The sequence below is a fragment of the Camelus dromedarius genome, chromosome 2 (assembly GCF_036321535.1).
Source record: "Camelus dromedarius isolate mCamDro1 chromosome 2, mCamDro1.pat, whole genome shotgun sequence".
In the NCBI taxonomy this organism is placed as follows: Eukaryota; Metazoa; Chordata; class Mammalia; order Artiodactyla; family Camelidae; genus Camelus; species Camelus dromedarius.
In genome coordinates, this window is record NC_087437.1 from 9,903,508 (window position 1) to 9,923,827 (window position 20,320).

At 38.3% G+C, this 20,320-nt stretch overlaps 1 protein-coding gene across 1 annotated transcript in view; it reads right to left on the reverse strand.

Annotated features, from left to right (window-relative positions):
- The window catches only part of ZNF385D (zinc finger protein 385D), a 771,052-nt gene extending 750,977 nt beyond the window's left edge, over positions 1-20,075 (reverse strand). Inside the window, exon 1 of the mRNA XM_064491067.1 lies at positions 19,969-20,075. Within this exon, the coding sequence (XP_064347137.1) occupies positions 19,969-20,074 (106 nt within the window). The 5' untranslated portion in view covers position 20,075. The remainder of the gene's footprint in view (positions 1-19,968) is intronic.
- Between the last annotated feature and the right edge of the window lie 245 nt (positions 20,076-20,320).

Consider the following 20,320-nt stretch of genomic DNA (forward strand, 5'->3'; position numbering starts at 1 on the left):
TCACTCCTTTGCCCTGGAGTGATCTTTCCCGTCCATCCTAGCTCAGCCACACAATTCTCCCACTTACCCCTAATCTTAACTGTGCAAATAAACAAACCTCCTGCAAAATCTCAGACATCCCACTCTCTGACCACCACCTCCTACCTTGCCCACTCAAATGTTTTGCTACCAGGACCGAAAAGATTTTTTACCCCCTCCTACTTTTTAGCGTCTCTTTTCTTTCTGCTCTCATTTTTCATCGTACAGAATACAATTTCCATAAACAGCCATTCTAATTACAGACACACATGAACTTTCAAGTCCTTTACTTTTTTCTCCCTTTTTTTTCTTTCCTAATTGGCCAAATCGTAACCGTGTTTAATTCTAATGCTCCACCTGCTTCTCACTAGCCCCCTTCTCTGCTGAATGTGGATGGAGAAACACAGCTATGCTGATTATGGGGCTTTTCTGTTGCCTGGGTTTGAAAGCCAGATTTTCTCCCCCTACACCCTTATTTTCCAGCTGAGTGATCTTAGGCAACCTATATAAATTGTCTGTTCCTCAGTTTCTTCATCTGTCAGATGGAGAACACATTAGTACATATTTCAAATACATACTGTAATGATTAAATGACTTAATATATGTAAAGCCGTGCCTGGCGCTAAGTCTTAATAAATATGGACTGTTTTGTTGCTATTATTCAAAATATTTTTCTGTCCTTTAAAAACACAAACTCATTCCAAAAGACACAGGCAAATCACTGATGAAAATTTAATTATTTTTGAAATATGACAGGAATGTCGGTAGGAAGGAAGTGAACACTCTTTAATGCATTATTAAAAGCTCAAATAATGATTCTGATACCATGGTTTTGATAATCTAACAATATCCATTAGGCATGTTTTCTTCAAAATAAACCTTCCTTGATTGTTTGCATTTATAAATATCATTAAAAAATTATAGATGTCAAAAAAATAAGGAAAACCTATGATCAATGATTCTCTAAAAGAATCCACCACAAATAGCATCTTGGGTTGTCATAGTCGTCCTGACCTGTGCCATCCTGGATACTGTGATAATTTAAATTAACAAAATTAAAAATTCAGTTCTTTGGTCACACTAGCAACAGTTCAGATGTTTGATAGCCACGTGTGATTAGCTACAAATATAGAACATTATTACCCTCATCACAGAAAATTCTACTGAACAGCACTGTCTATACCCTTTTTATTATACATATATAATTATAAAATTGAATAGAAATTGTAATCTACATTTGTTTGTGATTCCTTTCATCTCCTTACAATATAGTAAGAGCAATTCAATGTCCATAGGTATACTTTGGCTACCTCCTGTATCCCACCATGCTTCTGGAATGTATTTTGAGGTTTTTTTTATATAGTTTCCAATTGTCTTACAAAAAAGGTGCAATTATGAATGTATCATTAAGTTTGTATGGGTACTGTAATAGCTTCATTAAATAAATGCATTTTAGAAGAAATTCCCATACGTTTGCAACCACTAATGACATATACATTTTTCTTTTTTTTTTAATTGAGGTATAGTCTAATGACATACATATTTTTTAAGCCTTGGATAGACTTCGTCAGGTGTTGCAATGACTCAGCTCTGTTTTATATCACACACACCACTTCTAACATAGTTACTTGTTCTATATTCCAGTAAAATGACAGTAAGATCCAGGAAAATGATATGGAATGGAAGAAACAGAAAATGTACAACAAATAAATATAATCTCAGAGTGGAAGCTGTTTAAGAGGCCTAGAAAACAAGATGTCAGTTAAGACCAAGATGTCGGTGAAGTTTCCACAAGAACTTAAAGAAGGAATCTTGAATGGATTCTAAGAAATTAAGAAAAAGCTGGACAATGTTAGTAAGCTGAGGAAGAAAATGATCTTCCATAAAAAAAAAAAAAAAAAGAAAGAAAGAAAATTTCCAGGAAAGCTTTTCAAAGCCACAAGAATATCAAAACCAAATATGAAGCAAGTAAAACGTACTGTGACTTTGAATAATTTGTAGAGTATATGAAAAGACCGTTCATTAGTGCTCAACCCAGGAAACAGCAACAACAAAAAAGTTTTCTATATACTATAAATAACCATATTGCAAATTTTACCATAGACCCTGTTGAAAAGACAACATATTCTCAAATCACAAACTACAGAAGCTATGCCACATGAAAAACTATGCCACAAATAGACACATAACTCAGTAAATGCTTTGTGTTATCCTTTCAACGGTATTTATATTTTCTGCATATAAACTTCAAATACTCCAACTCCTTTCCAAAGATCAAACATGTTAAAAAATATGTGGAATAATAAAAACATTTAAGTCACAAGTGTGCAGTATATGTGTGCGTGTGAGCACGTGTGCATGTTTTAAGCAGTTTGACATTTGATTACTTTGCATCCCAAGGACTAGTTGGAGGTGGAAGTCAAGAGACCAGAACCATGAAAATGCTTTAGAACTGAAGCATCTGTGTCATACATCACAGATGCCCTGCTTTGCTTTATTACTGAGCATTTGTAAGGTGGGCCACACGTGAAACAGCAACTTCACAGGAGTATATTTTGATGAATACGGCGTGTAAAATTTGACATGCTTTGCTGTTTTGAGGGTTATCTTTGTGTGATTCTTCTTAGAGTATCACCCTTCTCTATTAAAGAAAGAATTTTATATGGGGCCTATGGAGAAGGGGAAGCAGATAGCAGATAGGGAAGGCAGAGCTAAGAAAAGTGGAGAGAGGAGAGGAAGAGAAAAGAGGACAAAAACAATGGTGTCCTTTCCTCGTGGCCCCAGAGACTCCTGTCTTAAGGAGAATCCAGCAGGCCTTCTATGCTAGAAGTCTGTTTCCCAACTGATTACAAAGCTCAGAGCTCAAGGAAACATGAAAATATGGTTTCAAGTATTAGAATTAGTTTAGGTAGGTAGGTAGATAGATAGATAGACAGACAGACAGACAGGTAGATAGATAGGTAGGATAAAATAAATGATAGATCGATAGATAGATAGATAGATAGATAGGCAGGCGACAGACAGACAGATGGATGGATGGCTAGATAGACAGAAAGGTGGGCGGGCAGACGGACAGATGGACAGACAGGTAGGTAGGTAGACAGATAGGTAGATGGATAGATGGACAGATGGATGGATGGGCAGATGGGCAGACAGACAGATGGATGGATGGATGGCTAGATAGATAGATAGGCAGACAAAGGGATGGATGGATAGACAGACAGACAGACAGATAGGTAGATAGAGAGATTGATAGATAGATAGATAGATAGATAGATAGATAGATAGATAGATAGATAGATAGATAGATAGAAAGAACAGAAGATAGAAAGAATAGATGCTAGATAGATGGACAGATAGACAGGATGGGTGGTAGATGGATAGATAGGGATTGTTATGGCTTAACTCCTTAAGATACAGGGGCAGAAGCATATATGACAACTATGAGCACAAATCCAAGAGAAGGCCACTCCAATGGGATATTTCTGAGTTTAGTCAATTCAAAGTTATCCTCAATTACAGACAATTATACATATTACAAAGTAAGTCTTTGATGAAATATTTAAAAGAGAGGAAAAATGATATAAAATATCAAGAACTAGAGGCAAGAGCAGTAACAAAATCAGAGTCTACCATTAAGTGAGCAAAACATTTACTCTGCAGACAATACCCTCTCTTCAGCACGTACGGGAAGTGAGACAGCAAGTTATGATAGGACCTATATTATTGTGAGGATATTAATTATATGAAAAGTGCAGGAATAAGCATTAGCACAAAAAAAGAAAGTTTCATCGCCAAGACTATCAAGAAGTTCACACACATAATTACATAGTGCTTTTCCAGTCTTAACACAATGAAGCTTTCAGATGGGAAGAAAAACAGACCAAAGCGTATCATTATCCCCGAATCTCTAAGTGAATTTGTAATGTTTTTAAAGTTTCAAGAAGTTTATGAAGGAGGAAATACAAACTTTAAAGTAGACCTGACTTACAATAACAAGTTTGTTAAGAAATATATATAGTTGGTTAGAAATCGATTTTCTCACAGACCCACTACTTCCTTTCAGTTAGATGCTAAATTCAACCACTTATTGACTACCAATTATTTTCACACCGTTAGGAATTTTTTTAACATGGTAAGTTTTAAGGTGATTTTGCTACATGCTGTTTGAAAAATCTAGTAAGGAAGCTTAACAAGTGAAAATATAAATGCTTGTAAGCACAGGGTTATATTTTCATAGTACTTTACTTATATTACCATATAGCATTGTATCAGTTAGGATAGGTTAGGTTTTGTAGCAGTAACAAAATCCTAAAATCTCAGTGACTTTAAGAAGCAAAGAATTCTCACTCATACAACCTCAGGTCAACAAGTCTTCCATTCCTACGTATCCTTGCTCAGGGTCACAGGCTACAAAGCCTCTGCCATCGGAAACACGATTCATCGCTATGATGGGGAAAAGGACCTAGCAAACCACACACCAGCTTTGAATGTCTTCCGCCAGAATGTGACACATCACTTCCATTCATATGTTCTCAGCCACAGCAAGTAACTTTTCAAAAGCTAACTTCAGGAGGTGGGTAACTGCAGTGCTTCCAGATGACTGGAAAGAGGAGAAGAAGAAACAGGAAACAGACTGAATCACTACAGCATTAGATATGCTCCATTTTAAATGTTTTTTTTTTTTCCAAAGGGAATCCTCCTACACTGTTGATCGGAATGTAATTTGGTGCAGCCATTATGGAAAACAGTATGGAGATTCCTTTAAAGATTGAGAACAGAGTTACCATGTGATCCAGCAATCCCATCTTGGGTGTATATTCAGAAGAACTCTTGATTCAAAAAGATACATGCAACCCAATGTTCACAGCAGCACTATATACAATAGCCAAGACACGGAAGCAACGTAAATGTCTATCAACAGATGAATGGATAAAGATGTGGTGTGTGTGTGTGTGTGTATATATATATATATATATATTATATATAAAGTAATTGGGTCCTCCTTGCATAAATACATATATAAATATATACATATATACATATACACACACATATATACATATACACACACATATACACATAGACACACACATATACATATACACATATACAATGGCAAACACTCAGGCATTAAAAAAATGAAATAATGCCATTTGCAGCAACATGGATGGACCCAGAGATTATCATACTAAGTGAAGTAAGTCAGACAGAGAAAGACAAATATCATATGGCATCATTTACATGTGGAATCTGAAAACATGACACAAACAAACTTATTTATAAAACAGTCACAGACATAGGGAAAAAAAGTCCTGGTTGCCAAAGGGGAAAGTAGGAGGGGATAAATTAGAAGTGTGGTATTTGCAAACTACTATATATAAAACAGATAAACAATGAGGTCCTACCGTATAGCACAAGGGAACTATATTCAATATCTGGTAATAACCTATAAAGAAGAAGAATATGAAAAAGAATATGTATGTGTATATATAACTGAATCACTATGCTGCATACCAGAAACTGACACAACATTGTAAATCAACTATACTTCAATAAAAACATAATAAATAAATAAATAAATAAATAAATAAATAAATAAATAAATAAACAAACAAACAAACAAACAGTTTCTTTCCTCCTTTCCCAGTTAGCTTTGAGTTCTTGGAAATAAAATGTTGAAACGTATCCATGTTTCCAGGATTTGTACCTTGTCCAGTACTGGGTACTCAATAAGTATTTACTGCATGAAAAACAAGGGCAGTCAGCCAGTCAAATATTCCAGCATGTTTAAGAAGAAATGATGCTGAAAAGAGACCTCTGGATTTGACACAAAGTTTACCTGCCATCATTGAAAAGTGTCTCAGAAACATGAGAAACTGAGGTGAGAAAATGAAGGGAGATCGTGGAGGCTGCCCTTTCCAACAGTTTGACCATGATTCCAAGGAGAGATTTAGGGCAACAGCTAGAAGGAAGTTATTCTGTATGGATCGGGTTGTAGATCAGGTCCGGAAGGAGAGAGGAAAGTTGAGGAGAGAGGGCGAGTAACGGATGAAGGGTTTAAGAGGCACCAGGGGGGGAATGTGACCATAAATGGGGACGCGAGCACTGGGACAGCAATCCTTCTGAGACAGAGATGTGATCTGGATGGTTATCAGTAAAGCTGTGCCTTTGAAGACGTGCCTGCCTACTGGTCTTCATCTCATGTGAGAAGCTGAATCCAGATCATAGTCTGAAGGTAAGAGCAGGCATTGGGACAAAAGACTTGACGTGCAGGACTAAATTAGAGGGGTCTTTATGCAAGGAGGACCCATCCCACTGGAAGAATTGGAAGGAAGGCTGTGCAGCACTGAAAAAGGATGTCCAGTTGGAGGCAAATTTTAAATGGGACTGAGAACACTCATCTCCACAGCTACTAGAAACTTCTATAGGATTTAGTGACTTGGAGGCATGATTCTCCAAGCCAGCTGGTGACACGTCCAGGCCCAGACCCAGAAAATGCAAGCAAATGACCCCTTTCTAACATTTAACAAGAAATGTGATGTGCTGACTCCCTGTACTCCCCCCCCCAAAAAATCTAAAACTATGGCCATTTCGACTTAATTATTGGGAACAAAATGAAAAAGTAATTGTGGAATGACTTCTGTAAGTGGCCACTTTACAATGTACTCTCACTGAGTAATGCTAGAAGGAGACTGGAACGGATTCAACTAACTTAAAACATGTACAGAAATATTATTGTGCAAATTCCAAGAGATTTTGTTTTCTTACTTGTGGAATCCAGTACCTCCTGGAAAATGAGCTGGTCTTACCCTTTTAAAGGAAGAAAAAATAAAAGACAGCTTTTGCATTTTTCTCAAAAATGAAGCTAAATCTTCCTTGAATATTTGCAGACAGTCTGCCACCTTGGGCATATGGATGGAATTTAGTATTGGTCTCAGCAATAATGAGATCAGAAAAATAACTGTAATGAAGTTACTAATTATATGTCCTTTTTTAGGTTCCCTGTGATTCTGAAGGTCTGACAATAACAAAGCAATCATGGTAAGTCATCCTAAGTTGAGGTTGGTACCCACTGTTTAAATGTGCAGAAATCTTTAAACTCTGAGAAAAGCGTTTTGGTACTGAAGGAGTCAAGTCAAAAAGATGTGTTGCTGAATTTAGGAGTGAAATGAGGAACTCAGTTGGAGATGAGAGCAGGAAGGCCAGTGGAAATGACAAGAAATGATGTCCTAGAGAGACAGTAAATCTCTCCCTGGAAAGGAAATTAGTTATGAATCATATGTAAACAAACCAATGTACAGTATCTCTTAGGATGTTTCGTCCATATAATGAATTTGTTTACATAGCTTATAAGGGAGGATTAGATATATGTGTTAAAGGCAGCGTAATGTTCAATAAAAAGGTATTTTTAATGTAGGTTTAAATTCTCAAAATTGTTTATGGGACCACTTCTTCACTCAAATGGAAGGCAAAAGAAGAGACACAAAGAACATGACAAGCGGAAGTTGGGATGACCGTGCTTACTGAAGTCACAGCCACGGGACCAATATCCTCTTTGGGGACATTCCTGACGTCATCTTGGAATGTATTCACAGTTGAACTCTTACCACTTGTTTCATTTTCTGAAAAATGTCAGGAATTTATAAAGTAAGAGCTAAATAAGCCTTTGCTAGACCTATGTGAAGAACTTATTTCTTTCTTTCAAACATGTGCCTGGTAATTTTATTCTTTTTGACCAAACTACTTTTATGACTTTCCACACAAGTATGCCAAGCCATCCTCAGACTATCCTCTCAGTGACTTTCAAACTACTTTTTTTTTGAAGTACAGTCAGTTACAATGTGTCAATTTCTAGTGTACAGCACACTGTCCCAGTCATGCAGATACATACATATATTCATTCTCATATTTTTTTCTTTAAAGGTTACTACAAGACATTGAACATAGTTTCCTGTGCTATACAGAAGAAACTTTTTAAAATCTATTTTATATATAGAGGCTAACATTTGTAAATTTCAAACTCCCAAAAAACTACTTTCGTTTGTAGACACACATTACACTCCTATACACACGCACACAGCCGTATTCGCGACATCAGTATCAGGATTCTAGTTTCAGACACAAGAAGTATTGCATAGCGCTTGGCAGTATCCCAAAGGTCAGTCCTCACTACGTTCTCTATACACATTATGACAATCAACCAAATTTCAATAACTTATTACCATCGTCACTAATTAGACTCAATTTATTGACGCCCCAATAAAAGCCAGCTTCCAAGATTCATTGCTATTTGTTTTAATGACAAACCAATGACATGGAATTGCAAAAATTCTTTCAACGTGGAATGAATACCAACGCCCTTGTCTGCCCTGTTCACTGTAGGGGGCGTCAGAGGCACACTGTATTGGCATACGTTGTCTCGCTGTGTGACCCTCTGTTCGCCTCCTGCTTTCACTGTTGGAAACAAAGAAGACTTCAACTTGAACGTTTTGACTCTCCTTTAGTGGGACTTGATGAAACAGAAATGAATAACTGTATTCCTAGGAGACTCTGATAATCAGGGTGATCACTCAGATGGCATATTTCTGTTTCCTTCAGGTTAGAAAAATTGAGAGCCTTCCAATCTTATTTGATTATGCCGCCCCTCCAGAGATCACTAGCTATCATTACCTTAAACCTTTTATTATTCTGAAACACACGGTGTCAATTATTAAAATATTCCATTGGATTTATAAGGATGAAAAAACACTGCGCTCTTTGGCTGCTCAAAACAAAACTAGTTGATCTTGCATCACAACACATTTGGTGAAGTAAAGTTGCCAGGTTTCAAATTATTACAGGGATGAGGTAAGAAACAAATTCATTGAATAACACAGAATTTCCAAGCTCAGCTAATGGACAAGATGATTCATTGTTCTCATGTGGCAAGTCAAAGTGGAAAGCCAGTGGCTGGGAAAGCACAAAATGCAGAAACTGGAAACTTTCAATCTTGGGCATGGAAAGCAAGCAATTTGCTGTAATCAGAACGTAATAGGCAGCATTAATTTACAGAAAGATGCCTTTTGGGAGTACCAAATTAGCCTAATCAGTTTAGAAACTTATTAATGGGCCTGACAATTTTCCTTAAGGACCACATCAAGGTATATAAGATAACAGTTAAAGTCACGTTGGCATTTGCATAAAATTAGTTTATCTTCACATCGAATCTGAGTGTGGTTATAAAACTTATCTTAGAGTCCCTTTTGGAGCAATTTTCAAATTAAAGTTTCATTAGTACTCCCTTAATACTGTTGTTTATTGATTGTTCTTATTTCTTTTCCATTCATATACCATCATTCTCGTAAATCATTCCAATGTATGATAGACTTAACAGAAGCTATTTCCTTGCTTATGTGGCAAGAAAAGGAAGCTATTCGGGGGCGTGCAGGGAACCTCGGGGTTTGATTCAGACATGGTTAGTTCACGATCCAGCTTTACCAGCTACAAGTTATCTAGCCTTGCAAAATCACTGGAGCTTTCTTGATTTTGTTTCCTTATCTTAACAAAAAATGTAAATTTGGCTAATGGCTAACACTTACTCACCTAATTGTGGGAAGAAATAAATGAGAAAGTGCACATGCCATTTTTGAATCCTGTGAAGCACTATTTCAGTGTAAGGTTTTAGTACATGCATTAGTTGAAAAAGATGAAAAAAAGTTTTACTCTGAATAGACACAGAAATGTGAACCCCATCATTCCTAATTGTAAGCTTTTCTATCCTGAATATTATTTAGTTTTTCTCAAATTTTCTTACACATGTTAAAACATCTTAATTAGGGAAGCTTTGGCTCTTGTTAAAGGCAATCTTTTAAGAAAGGAATTATTTCTTCTGACTTGCTCGGAATTCTTAGTAGTTTCTCTTCAACTTTGAAAATCCAAATTAAGAAGATGTTCTAATTTATGATCTAAAAAGAGAAAACATTTTTTTTTATTCTCCCCCCAGTATCAGCTCTTCAGGTTAACTTGTTCTGGTTTTTTTATTTATGAAGAGTCAAAGAAGCATCAGACATAATTTATGATTAATAAATAATTAAGAATCATGATACTAATTAAAAAGGAATTTTACAAATCAAAGTGCTCAGCAAAGTTCATGGAAGCCAAAAAATGGGCTTTTGAAAGCAATTTCCAGAGGTCAAACTCTTCTTCATGAGATACAAAAAATACTTCACTCAACCTACAAAAAGCCATCAACTAACCAGGAACTGAGTTGTGTCTCTTTTATTCAGGAGAGAGAAAATGACAAAACATATCAAAATCTAATAGATTATTATGTTGTATTTAAGGCAATTTTCAGAGTATCTTTAGATTCTGATAGCTATTTAGCTCAATTTTCTACAAATTCTATGTCTATGACATGGCAAAATGTAATTGTTTATTCATTCAACAAATGTTTGAGACACCAACTTTGTTCAAGGCACTGACAAGCATTGCAGGAAGTAGAAAGATTAATAAATCGCAGTCCCTGCCATAATGGGATTGTTATCTACATAATGGGATTATGTCTATTTTATCTTGATTATTGATGCTCAAGGAGACCCCTAAAGAACTAAATTATCAAGGGAAATCCAAGTTCATTCACTGTAACTTACTTATTAATTTTTAAGGCAAATATAGACTTGCCAACTGCTCCTACCTTAGAATGTCTCTACCATTCCTGAAGGTATCCATTTTCTATGATTCCCAGAGAGTCAAGTTGACTCGAGCTTTCAATTTATCACAAAGAATATAAGTACTTGAGATCTGTCAAAGTTAGTGGGTTCAAGCTCATTGCTACACAATCACAGCCAATGTCATTAACAGGAGCAAAATGCAGGAGGGAGGGTATAGCTCAGTGGTAGAGTGGGTGCTTAGCATGCAAAAGGTTCTGTGTTCAACCCCTAGTACTTCCATCAAAAATAAAAAATAAAGTAGCTTAATTAACCCCCACAAAAAACCCAAAAATTTATACTTCAATAAATATATATACACATATATATGTGTGTATATATATATATATAAAACAAAAAAAATCAATAAAATAAAAGGAACAAAATTTATAAAGCATTGTCTAAGGGGTGCCTAGCCCTCCCATCCTTCTAGAAACGGAATTGTTTACAGTTAAGCCAGACCAGAAGGCATCCCAGTAACTCAAATGCTCAGCCCTTTGTAAGAAAGATTCCTATGAAAGTCTCTGCTGCGTAAGGAACAAGGATGTTACTCTCTGTGCTGTTCAGTTCCCTCTCCATGAAGACTCCTGGGAAAAAGCATTTTCAGTCTCAGTCTGAAGACTGGTCTTTCCTTCCTGAACAGTAGAGTTCTGATGATAGCTGGTTCTACAGGTCGGGTGGTTGTTCAAAGACTTAGGTCAAATTTATCGGCCATGTCCTCACAGTAGATTCTGCTTTAGAACGTGAGTTGGAAGACTTCTTCACTTATCTTTCCTGCTCTTAAGGAAATTTCTTTTCATCCTGAGCTTCTGAATGATTCATTGATTTCTAAATTTTTTGGATCATAATTCAAATACAGAGAGGTGCATAAATCGTATATTCAATTTGATGGATTTTTACAAGTGAATAGACCCATGGAATCACCACCCAGATCAGGAAACAATAAATATTTTCACACCTTGCCTCCTCCCTCACCAATAACTATGATGTAATCATAAGTCAGTGTTGCTTAATTTTGAACTTTACATAATAGAATCATGTTTTGAGGGGTTTCTGGCCTTTGCTTGTCAACATTACATTTGTGAGATCATTCATATTTTAGTCTGTAAATGAACTTGATTCTTTCTCATTCTAGTCTTTTATTTTTTAATTTAATTTAGCAATATTTTACATTGTTTTCAAAACATCCTAAACCCATTACCAAAAAATTTCCAAATAAAATACAGGCAATAATTTCTTCATTATGATACCAAAGGCACAGGCAATAACAACAACAGAAATAGACAAATTGCACTTTTTGGAAAATTTTTTTAATTGCCCATCAAAAGACACTATCACCAGGGTTAAAAGGCAACCCACAGAATGAGAAATATTTGCAAATCATATACTTAATAAGGGATCAAGATTCAGAATATATAGAAACTCCTAAAACTCAACAACAAAAAACCAAACAACTCAATCAAAAAACAAGCAAAGGACTGGAACAGACATTTTTCCAAAGAAGATATACAAACGGTCAATAAGCACATGAAAAGATGTTCAACACACTAATCATCAGGGAAGTGCAAATTAAAACTACGGTGAGACACCTTCTCACACTCATTATAAGCTTTAAAATAGGCTACTGTATTGAAAAAAAAAAAATGAAAATGAGAGTTGGCATGGATTGGAGAAACTGGAACCCGTGTGACCAGGAATGTAAAATGGTACAGATGTTACCCCAAGAGGCGAAGGGAAAAGACCACAGTTCTTGTCTTACTTGAAAGATAAGAATTCAAAGGGGGAGATGAAGCGCTGTGTAGTAAGGGAAAGGGAAACCTTCGAGAACGGGAGGAGGGCTAATTCCAAAGGCGCATAGCAGTGTTGGTCTTTGCTTGCCCCCTTCTCTTATACCCTTGCTTAGAGGTGGTCCATTGATTGATTGACGGCTCTTGCCCCTGGAGTGCTGAGTCATGCTCGTCCCCTTTTGCATATGTCCTTACCAATGATGCACAAAGAAAAAGCCACGGGGTGGGGGCCTAAACTGCAATGCTAATTATATTACAATAAGCATCGGGTCCCATCCGCTTAAGTCCTTTCTGCTACCTTGCAGTTGCCACTGTCGGGTTTTTGCTGACACTCATTTTGAGGAAGTAAAGCCTCTTTACGGTGGATGTGGACATAACGTCATCTTCCAGACCATCCTCCCTCTCTTCCACCTTATCTGCCCGGTGCCCCCACTTATCTAACTACCCAACATAGCTGCTGAGGAAAATAGGTGGTTTTGAGGTGGCTCCTCAAAACATTTAAAATAGAATGACCATATAATCCAGCAACTCCACTTCTGGATATATAGAATTGAACGCTGCCTCAAAGAGATGTCTGTACACTCTTGTATGTAACAGCATTACTCACAATAGGTTAAAGGTGGAAGCGACCCATAGACAGATCCATGTCTACTGATGGATGAATGGATAAGCAAAATGCAGTGTATACATACAAAGGAATACTTTCTTCCTTATAAGAAAATTTCGATGCATGCTACAACCTGGATGAATCTTGAGGCTGTTATGCTAAACAAAATAAACCAATTACAAAGAGACAAATACTGTATTATTCCACTTGTGTGATGCACTTAAGAGTAGTAAAAATCAGAAAGCGGAGTGGTGGTTGCTGGGGAGGTACTGTTTAATGGGTACAGATAGAGTTTTGGTTTTGCAGGAAGAAAAGAGATCTGGAGATGGGTGGTGGTGATGGTTGCACAACCATATGAATGTACTTAATACCACACACTGAACTGTACACTTAAAAACAGTTAAGATAATCAAATGCTTAGAATTTCACAGTATGTGGATTTTACCACAACTAAAAAAGTAGGGGAGTATGTATGAGTAGGTGGGGAGGGCTATGTGCAAACTCTCTGTATTTTCTGCTCAATTCTGCTGTGAACCTGAAACTGCTCTAAAAGAATAAAGGCTATTAAAAAAAAAAAGTTGGGGGAAAAAAGGTAAAAAATAACTAACTAAGTAAATAGTGGCTATTCACTAAGGCCATGAAATTAACTAATGCTGTTATGGAAAAAAAATGTTAAAAGTAAACAGTTCCAAAGGAAAGTTCTTAACTTCTCAGCTGAACCGAAACCCCAGTTAACCAAAACATCTTACTGATATTTCTGATTATATCGTGTGGCTGATAAAATTCTGTTATCTGTCTAGAAGTTTATTTTTACTTATTTTGTTAAATTTCCTCCTGATTCTTTATTATATTTCAAAGTACAACCAGAAGGAACAGAGTTCAAAAGTTGTCCATTCCTGGCCGTGTGTATTTTCTTTGGCTGAGTTCCTTATCTCTAAAGTGACTTTAACAGTAATTCTTCACTCCTGAAATTTTGAGGTTAAATATAAAGAGCCAACTATGCTTAACAAACGTACTTGTTAAAAGGTAGTAGTTGTCTAGAACGGTGCTTTTATTCATGCACTAGACACCCATGAGCCCAGGGTCCTGCCTTTCCTGCTGGTGTGGGTCGTTTCCAGCACCAGCATTCTGTAAGCACATAGTAATCGCTCATCAAATAGTTACTGACTGCATTAGGATAAAGTGACATGAACAGAAAATAATGAATTGCCCTGAAGTCTATGATCCAGAATCTGGTCAACATTTGAAAGTAAGTTAAAACAATAGACTTTTAAACTATTGGAGATGTCTAGTCCTTTCTGCACTTTCCTACCATTTAGTTATGTTGGTTCTGCTATCTTCTATATCGAGCAAGGTATAAAAATAGGAGGATGATGATTGTGGTAGGCAAAATAATATGCACCACCACCCCCACCAATTATATCAGATCTCATTCCCTGGAACCTGTAAATGTCATTTTATTGGGGAAAAGGGTCTTGCAGATGTGACTGATTTAAGGATCTTAGCGTGGGAGATTATCCCAGTTTATCAGCGTTGGCCCAAGATTCAATCCCAGATGTCCTTAGAGAAAAGTAGAGAGAGATCAGACTCGCAGAGGAGAAGGCAATGGGGAAACAGAGGCAGAGAGGAGAGCGACAGAATCACAAACCAAGGAATGTCAATAGCCACCAGAGGCTGCAAGAGGCAGGGCAGATTCTCCCCTCCAGCATCCTGACAGAGCACCGCCTCGCTGACATCCTGATTTCAGCCCAGTGATACGGATTCCAGCCTCCTGACCTCCAGAGCTGGGAGAGAGAACATCTCTTCTGTTTTAAGCCACCAAGCCTGTGGTCATTTGGTTCATTAGCCATAGGAAACTAATACTTGATGATGTTTAAAAATAGTTAGCATCTTATTGTAAATCAACTATATACTTCAATAAAACATTTAAAAAATAGTTAACTTCTATGGCATATTCAATTTGTACTAGACAGTATTTGAAGCACTTAGAATGTATCAGCTTATGAAGTCTTCAATCAATTTATGTGATAGATTGCTTATAACATCACCATTTTATAGACAAGGACACTGAGGCAGAGAGATATACAATTAGCTCACTAAATTCTCACAGCTTGCAGGGAACAGAGCAAAGAGTCAAATCCAGACATTCTAGTTCTTGACTTCAAGCTCTTAAATGTTACACCAGGTTAAATGACTATTTTGCCTTTATGACTTTAATGTCATAGTTTAGTATGGATGTAAAATGTGTAGCCACCTGAGAACTCAATCTAGTACTTTAAAACCTAGATGATCCTTCATTCTTTACATTCTAAATAATCTCGATAGATTTGGTACATGGACACTAACTCCCAGAAATTGTTCTCAACAAAATGCAGCTTGAAAATCTCAATTTTTCAAGATGCCTTCTGGAGTTTTGTGTGTATTCCTCTGTTTAAGTGAAGTAAAGATGTTATAGAAATATCATTAACTTTTCCTTCCTACCTGAGGGTAGATGAGAGATTGTTAAAGGAGAAAGAACTCTCTAATAATTTTTAATAATATATTATAAGAATAGCAGTGAGTAACTCTCTAGATGTAAAAACAGAACACATGACAAGATCAGGAAAAAACTGGATGGCCAGCATCTGACCCCATCTTATGAGAAACCCTTAGGAAAATCCCCAAATGGACTTCCTTAACCCTGGACTGTAATAATATTTTTTCTTCTCATGGAGACAGGTGTATACTCAAGATATGCCAAGACTGGTACTTTTTGCCAGAAGAAGGGCTACATTAACTATATAGAAGGCAAGTAAGAACTCTTTTTCACTGCAAACCTCTCACTGAAAACACCTGCTTAGAAAGACTGCACACTTGTTTCTTCGGATGACACTGTAGGCAAAGTAATAAAGCCACTAAGTGGTGAGGAGTCCCTCTCCCAATCTAGAACTGCCTTCTTGTATACTCTCCCAGTGCTTCAGTAGTTTAGGAGTTAGATTCTCTTTGAAACCCATCCTTGGTCTGGACAAAATGCTAAAAATGGTCTAGGATTACCTAGATATGATTCAAATCACATTTAAAATGGGATGAAGACTTGATGAAGGAATCTGATTCATCTCTGCCTCTCAACATCCTTAAACTTGTTTCTCACTGCAAATTCATTAAACTTAAAGCTGGGTTATTCCAGAAAGGGGAGTTATTGCTAATTTTAGCAGGCCCTAGGAGATAAAAATTAATACATTTTTAATGTACTGGAATTTTAAAATTGATCTCCAGCGTGTTATCCACTTGTTCAAAAGATTAATTAAACTGGTGAATTTTAGGCCTGCACTCTATTTTAGCTGCTCCAGGTTCCCTAAGAGGCTATTTAAGTGCTTGCTTGATTGTCAACCCACAGGCTTCATTTTATTCAAACTCTCACTTTAGAGCCCTTGTCAAAAAACTAAGTGTCATCCACCTTCAGTTCTAAGCTCTTGAAATATTCAAAATTGCAAATCTTTCCCCAGTATTAGCTCCTTCAGTCTGTGATGGCAGTGTAACTCAGATCTTTATGGAGGTTAAAACACCTTTCAGAGATCTGATTGTTCAAATCACCAAATAATATCAAATAAACTGTTAGTCTTATTGTGCAAATATTGAACTGAAAAAAACCTGAAAAACACAGGAGGACAAGTGCTCTTGTAATTAGAAGTTTAGCTCATTTACAAGATTCCCACGTAAAATACTTTGCCATTCAATAATTCCAGTTTATAATTAGCTTCAATATTTTACTACTAAGGTTAACTATCTTAGCTTCTATAACAACCTTATTGTTCCAAAAAAATAAACAAAACCTCTAGGCAAGTTATTACTATGCTATTTTTATACTTCTGCTAAAACGTGTTCATATTCAGAAACATGTTTTCCAGTCAGCAAAATATGTTTTTTTAAGACTTCAACTGTATCAAAAGACAAAAATGTATATTTTATGCAATGTTAAATTGCTACTAGAAAAAAACAATTTAACCCTAAAACAAGAGAGAAACCATGACAATAGCCACCAGTTTATAGTACAGAGAGATGTAGTTTTATTTGAAAATAAGATACCATGCAAGTACAATGAAATATAGTAAAAGATCTTTCTCAAAGATTCTTTATTTCCCAAAGCTGTTCCCACTTTTGAGATATTGATATCATAGTTTCCCAATGGATTTATACACTTTTCTTTGGTAATTCCAGGCAAATCAAATCTGTGACTTATCACTATTCCCAAAATGAGAATAATTACAGCTTGTGAAGAAACGTGACAAATAACATCTCATTTGTTGTTCTTGCTCTTAGTTTTAAAAGCTTCAAAATCTTCAGACAAGCACTGGCATAACTTACCTGAAGAACTCAAGAGTAATGGATTTATAAAGTTGAAGAGTGCAGGAAAATAATGGAAGATGTGTACCCAGCTCCCTATGTACACTTTGCAATGCAGTGAGAAACTCAGCTGTCTTAATTAAATTTCAAATAAAATAAGCCCTAAATTAGGCGTGATTCTCTTAGCCAGTGTCGTTATCACAGATGAAACACTGTATTTTGTTGAACTGCAAACACGTTTCATTATTGAACTTTTGATGCACCTAGTAAATAGCAAATCACAGCAGGAGGTGTAATTGTTTTGAAAATACTGTTGAAAAGAAAAAAAGGAAACTCTAAAGCATGCCACTAGTATCTCTTAATAGAAATTCAACATCCTGTTAGGATCTGAGCATTAATTATAAGCTGGCTAAAATATAAGAGTGTCCAAGTAGATCTCAGAATAACTATATAGTCATTCAAAGGTGATGTTAGCACCAGGTACGCTTGATGTTATAAATTGCACACCTTTAAGAGAGGGTTTTAATTTAGTTCTATTACAGATTTAGAATAAAGGGTTCAACATAGAAACGTCATCAAGGTAAACACCAAGACCTCAGCATTTAGCCCTCTCTAGAGCTGGCAGGCTGAATTACATAAATGTCGTGCAATTTTCACTTGATTTCAAGTCTCAAGTTCCTCATTTCTGTAACATTGAAATAGCTATGGATGAATCACTCTCTGATACTGTCATCACCGTACTAACTTTTCATTAGAACTTAGAAAGATTCTCCTTCCACTCTTCAAATGAGCTTCAAAGAGGTTGTGTAATGGTTAATGGAACTGACCTGTCCCAAATTTAACATCTCTTAAGCCTCCCTTTCTTCATCCACAAAGGGGAGATGGTAAAGATGCTACCTTCTTGGGGTTATTAAGCGTTTGCAAGGACAATAAAGCCTTTAACACACTGCTTGGTGTACAATGAATGCAAAACGAATATTAAATGTGATTATTACTATTATTAGTAGTATCATTATGATTAAATGACTCCAGAAGTCCTTCAGCCACTTCATCATAGAGCAGACATAGCCCAGAAGTCCTAACTTTTGGCTCAGGTCACTTTCTCTTAATCCAGAGAGCTTCCAACCCTTCACTTATTTAAATCTAAGATAATACGTTAACTCTGGATGTCCGTCCATTCCCCCAGTCTATATGTTAGCTCCATGAAAAGAGGGTACAAGTTAATTTCTGAGGAACATCTGGAAGGAAATGTGAAGAGATTGCAGCAAACCCCAGCCACGCTATGCTGCATCAATCTACATAATTTGAAATGACCCATATTTGTCTTTCATGCTTAGGGACCATAGAAAAGTGACTGAATTGCCCAGTACCCGGGCTGGGGTTCGCATGAAAACACAGAGGGAGATACATCTTTCTAGTCGATTGCAGGGGTCATGGTGAACTAGAATTGAATGCACACGTGAAAGGCACGTTTAACAGACCAACTAGCAAATTGCCTCAAAAGAAGAGAGAGAAATTTCTCCATCACATTTCCAGAAAGCACCACAGGAATGTCACAGAAAAGCGCCAGCTGGAGGGACCTTAGTTCCACCTATGGAACGTAGTCCAGTTTTCCAAGTCAGTTCAAGGTTCCAGAATTTGGAGAAACTCAAACACCCGGGAACTGCGCGTTACTCGTTACTTTAGCTGCAGCTCAGGCTAAAGCAGACATAAACACAGTCCCCAGAAACACGTGATGTGAGCAAGTCCGAATTGTAAGGGGGGGACAAGACTGATGAGGTACTGGGCATTTCACACGGGGTGACACCATATTGGGCGCAGCTGGTTTCCTCTGACCCCGATTTGCACGCACAATAAAACTTCTCCCCTAAGGCAAAAATTCTCCAGGTGAGGAGACCCTGAGCTCTCACTTTTAATTCTGTCTCCTGGCCCAGGAGGGCGATCAGATTTAGGGACACTGGTTTACCCTCAGCCTCCCAACTCCACCCTAAATATCAAAACGATATTCCTGTAACTCAACAGCTTCTCACGGAGAAAGGAAGCAAATGAAGACAAGACAAGTACCAAACTGTGCTTTCTTTATCCCAACAACTTCGCCAGGTTTCCCGAGGAGGGAGCGCGCCCCTCACACACCCTCTAGGAGACAGGCAGGAGGCTGGGTGTCCATCCTCGGTGGCTCAGCCGTCGCCTAGGATGGCCACAGCCAGGCTGACCCTGTCGCCTCGCTGCTGCGTCCCGATCCTTTGGTCCCTGCTCGACAGCCCCTTGTGTCCGGAGACCCTCAAGCTCTGCGCTCTCCACTCCGGCCCCGCAACCTCACGTCTCTGCTGGGCGCCGAGCAGAGGAGGCAAGGAGCAGGGGTGGGGACGGAACGAGTAGGGCACGGGGGCGAAGGGTCCGAGGGACTGGGGGTCCCGGGTCCGGCCGGTGCAAAAGCCCATTCCGCGCGCCTCGCCTCCCGCGAGGGCGCACCCCCAGCGCCGTGCCCAGCATCCCCGTCAACTCTGCCACCCGAGCCGAGCCACCTCTTTTGCGCTCAACTTACCCTGGCCGGGCTGAGCTTTCGGAGAGCCCAGCAGCTTTTCTCTCCTTCCTCCCGCCGAGCCCTTCATCTTCCTGCTGGCGGCCGCCCGGCGCCCCGGCCCTGGCATCGGGAGGAGCGGCCGCCGCGGCTGGCGGTCCCCGGGGCGCACGGCTGCGCGCCCGCAGCTTCGGCGGCGGCTGCGGCGGCGGCGGCGGTCGCCACGAGGTGTGAGCGGCGGCCGCGGAGGACCGTCCCTGAACGCCGGGAGCGCGGTGCCTCGGGCGCGGGCTGGAGGTGGCAGTCGTCCGGGGCACTCGGCACGCCGCCCGCGCCCGCGCCCGCCCCAGGTGCACCGGCCGGGAGAGGTGCGAGC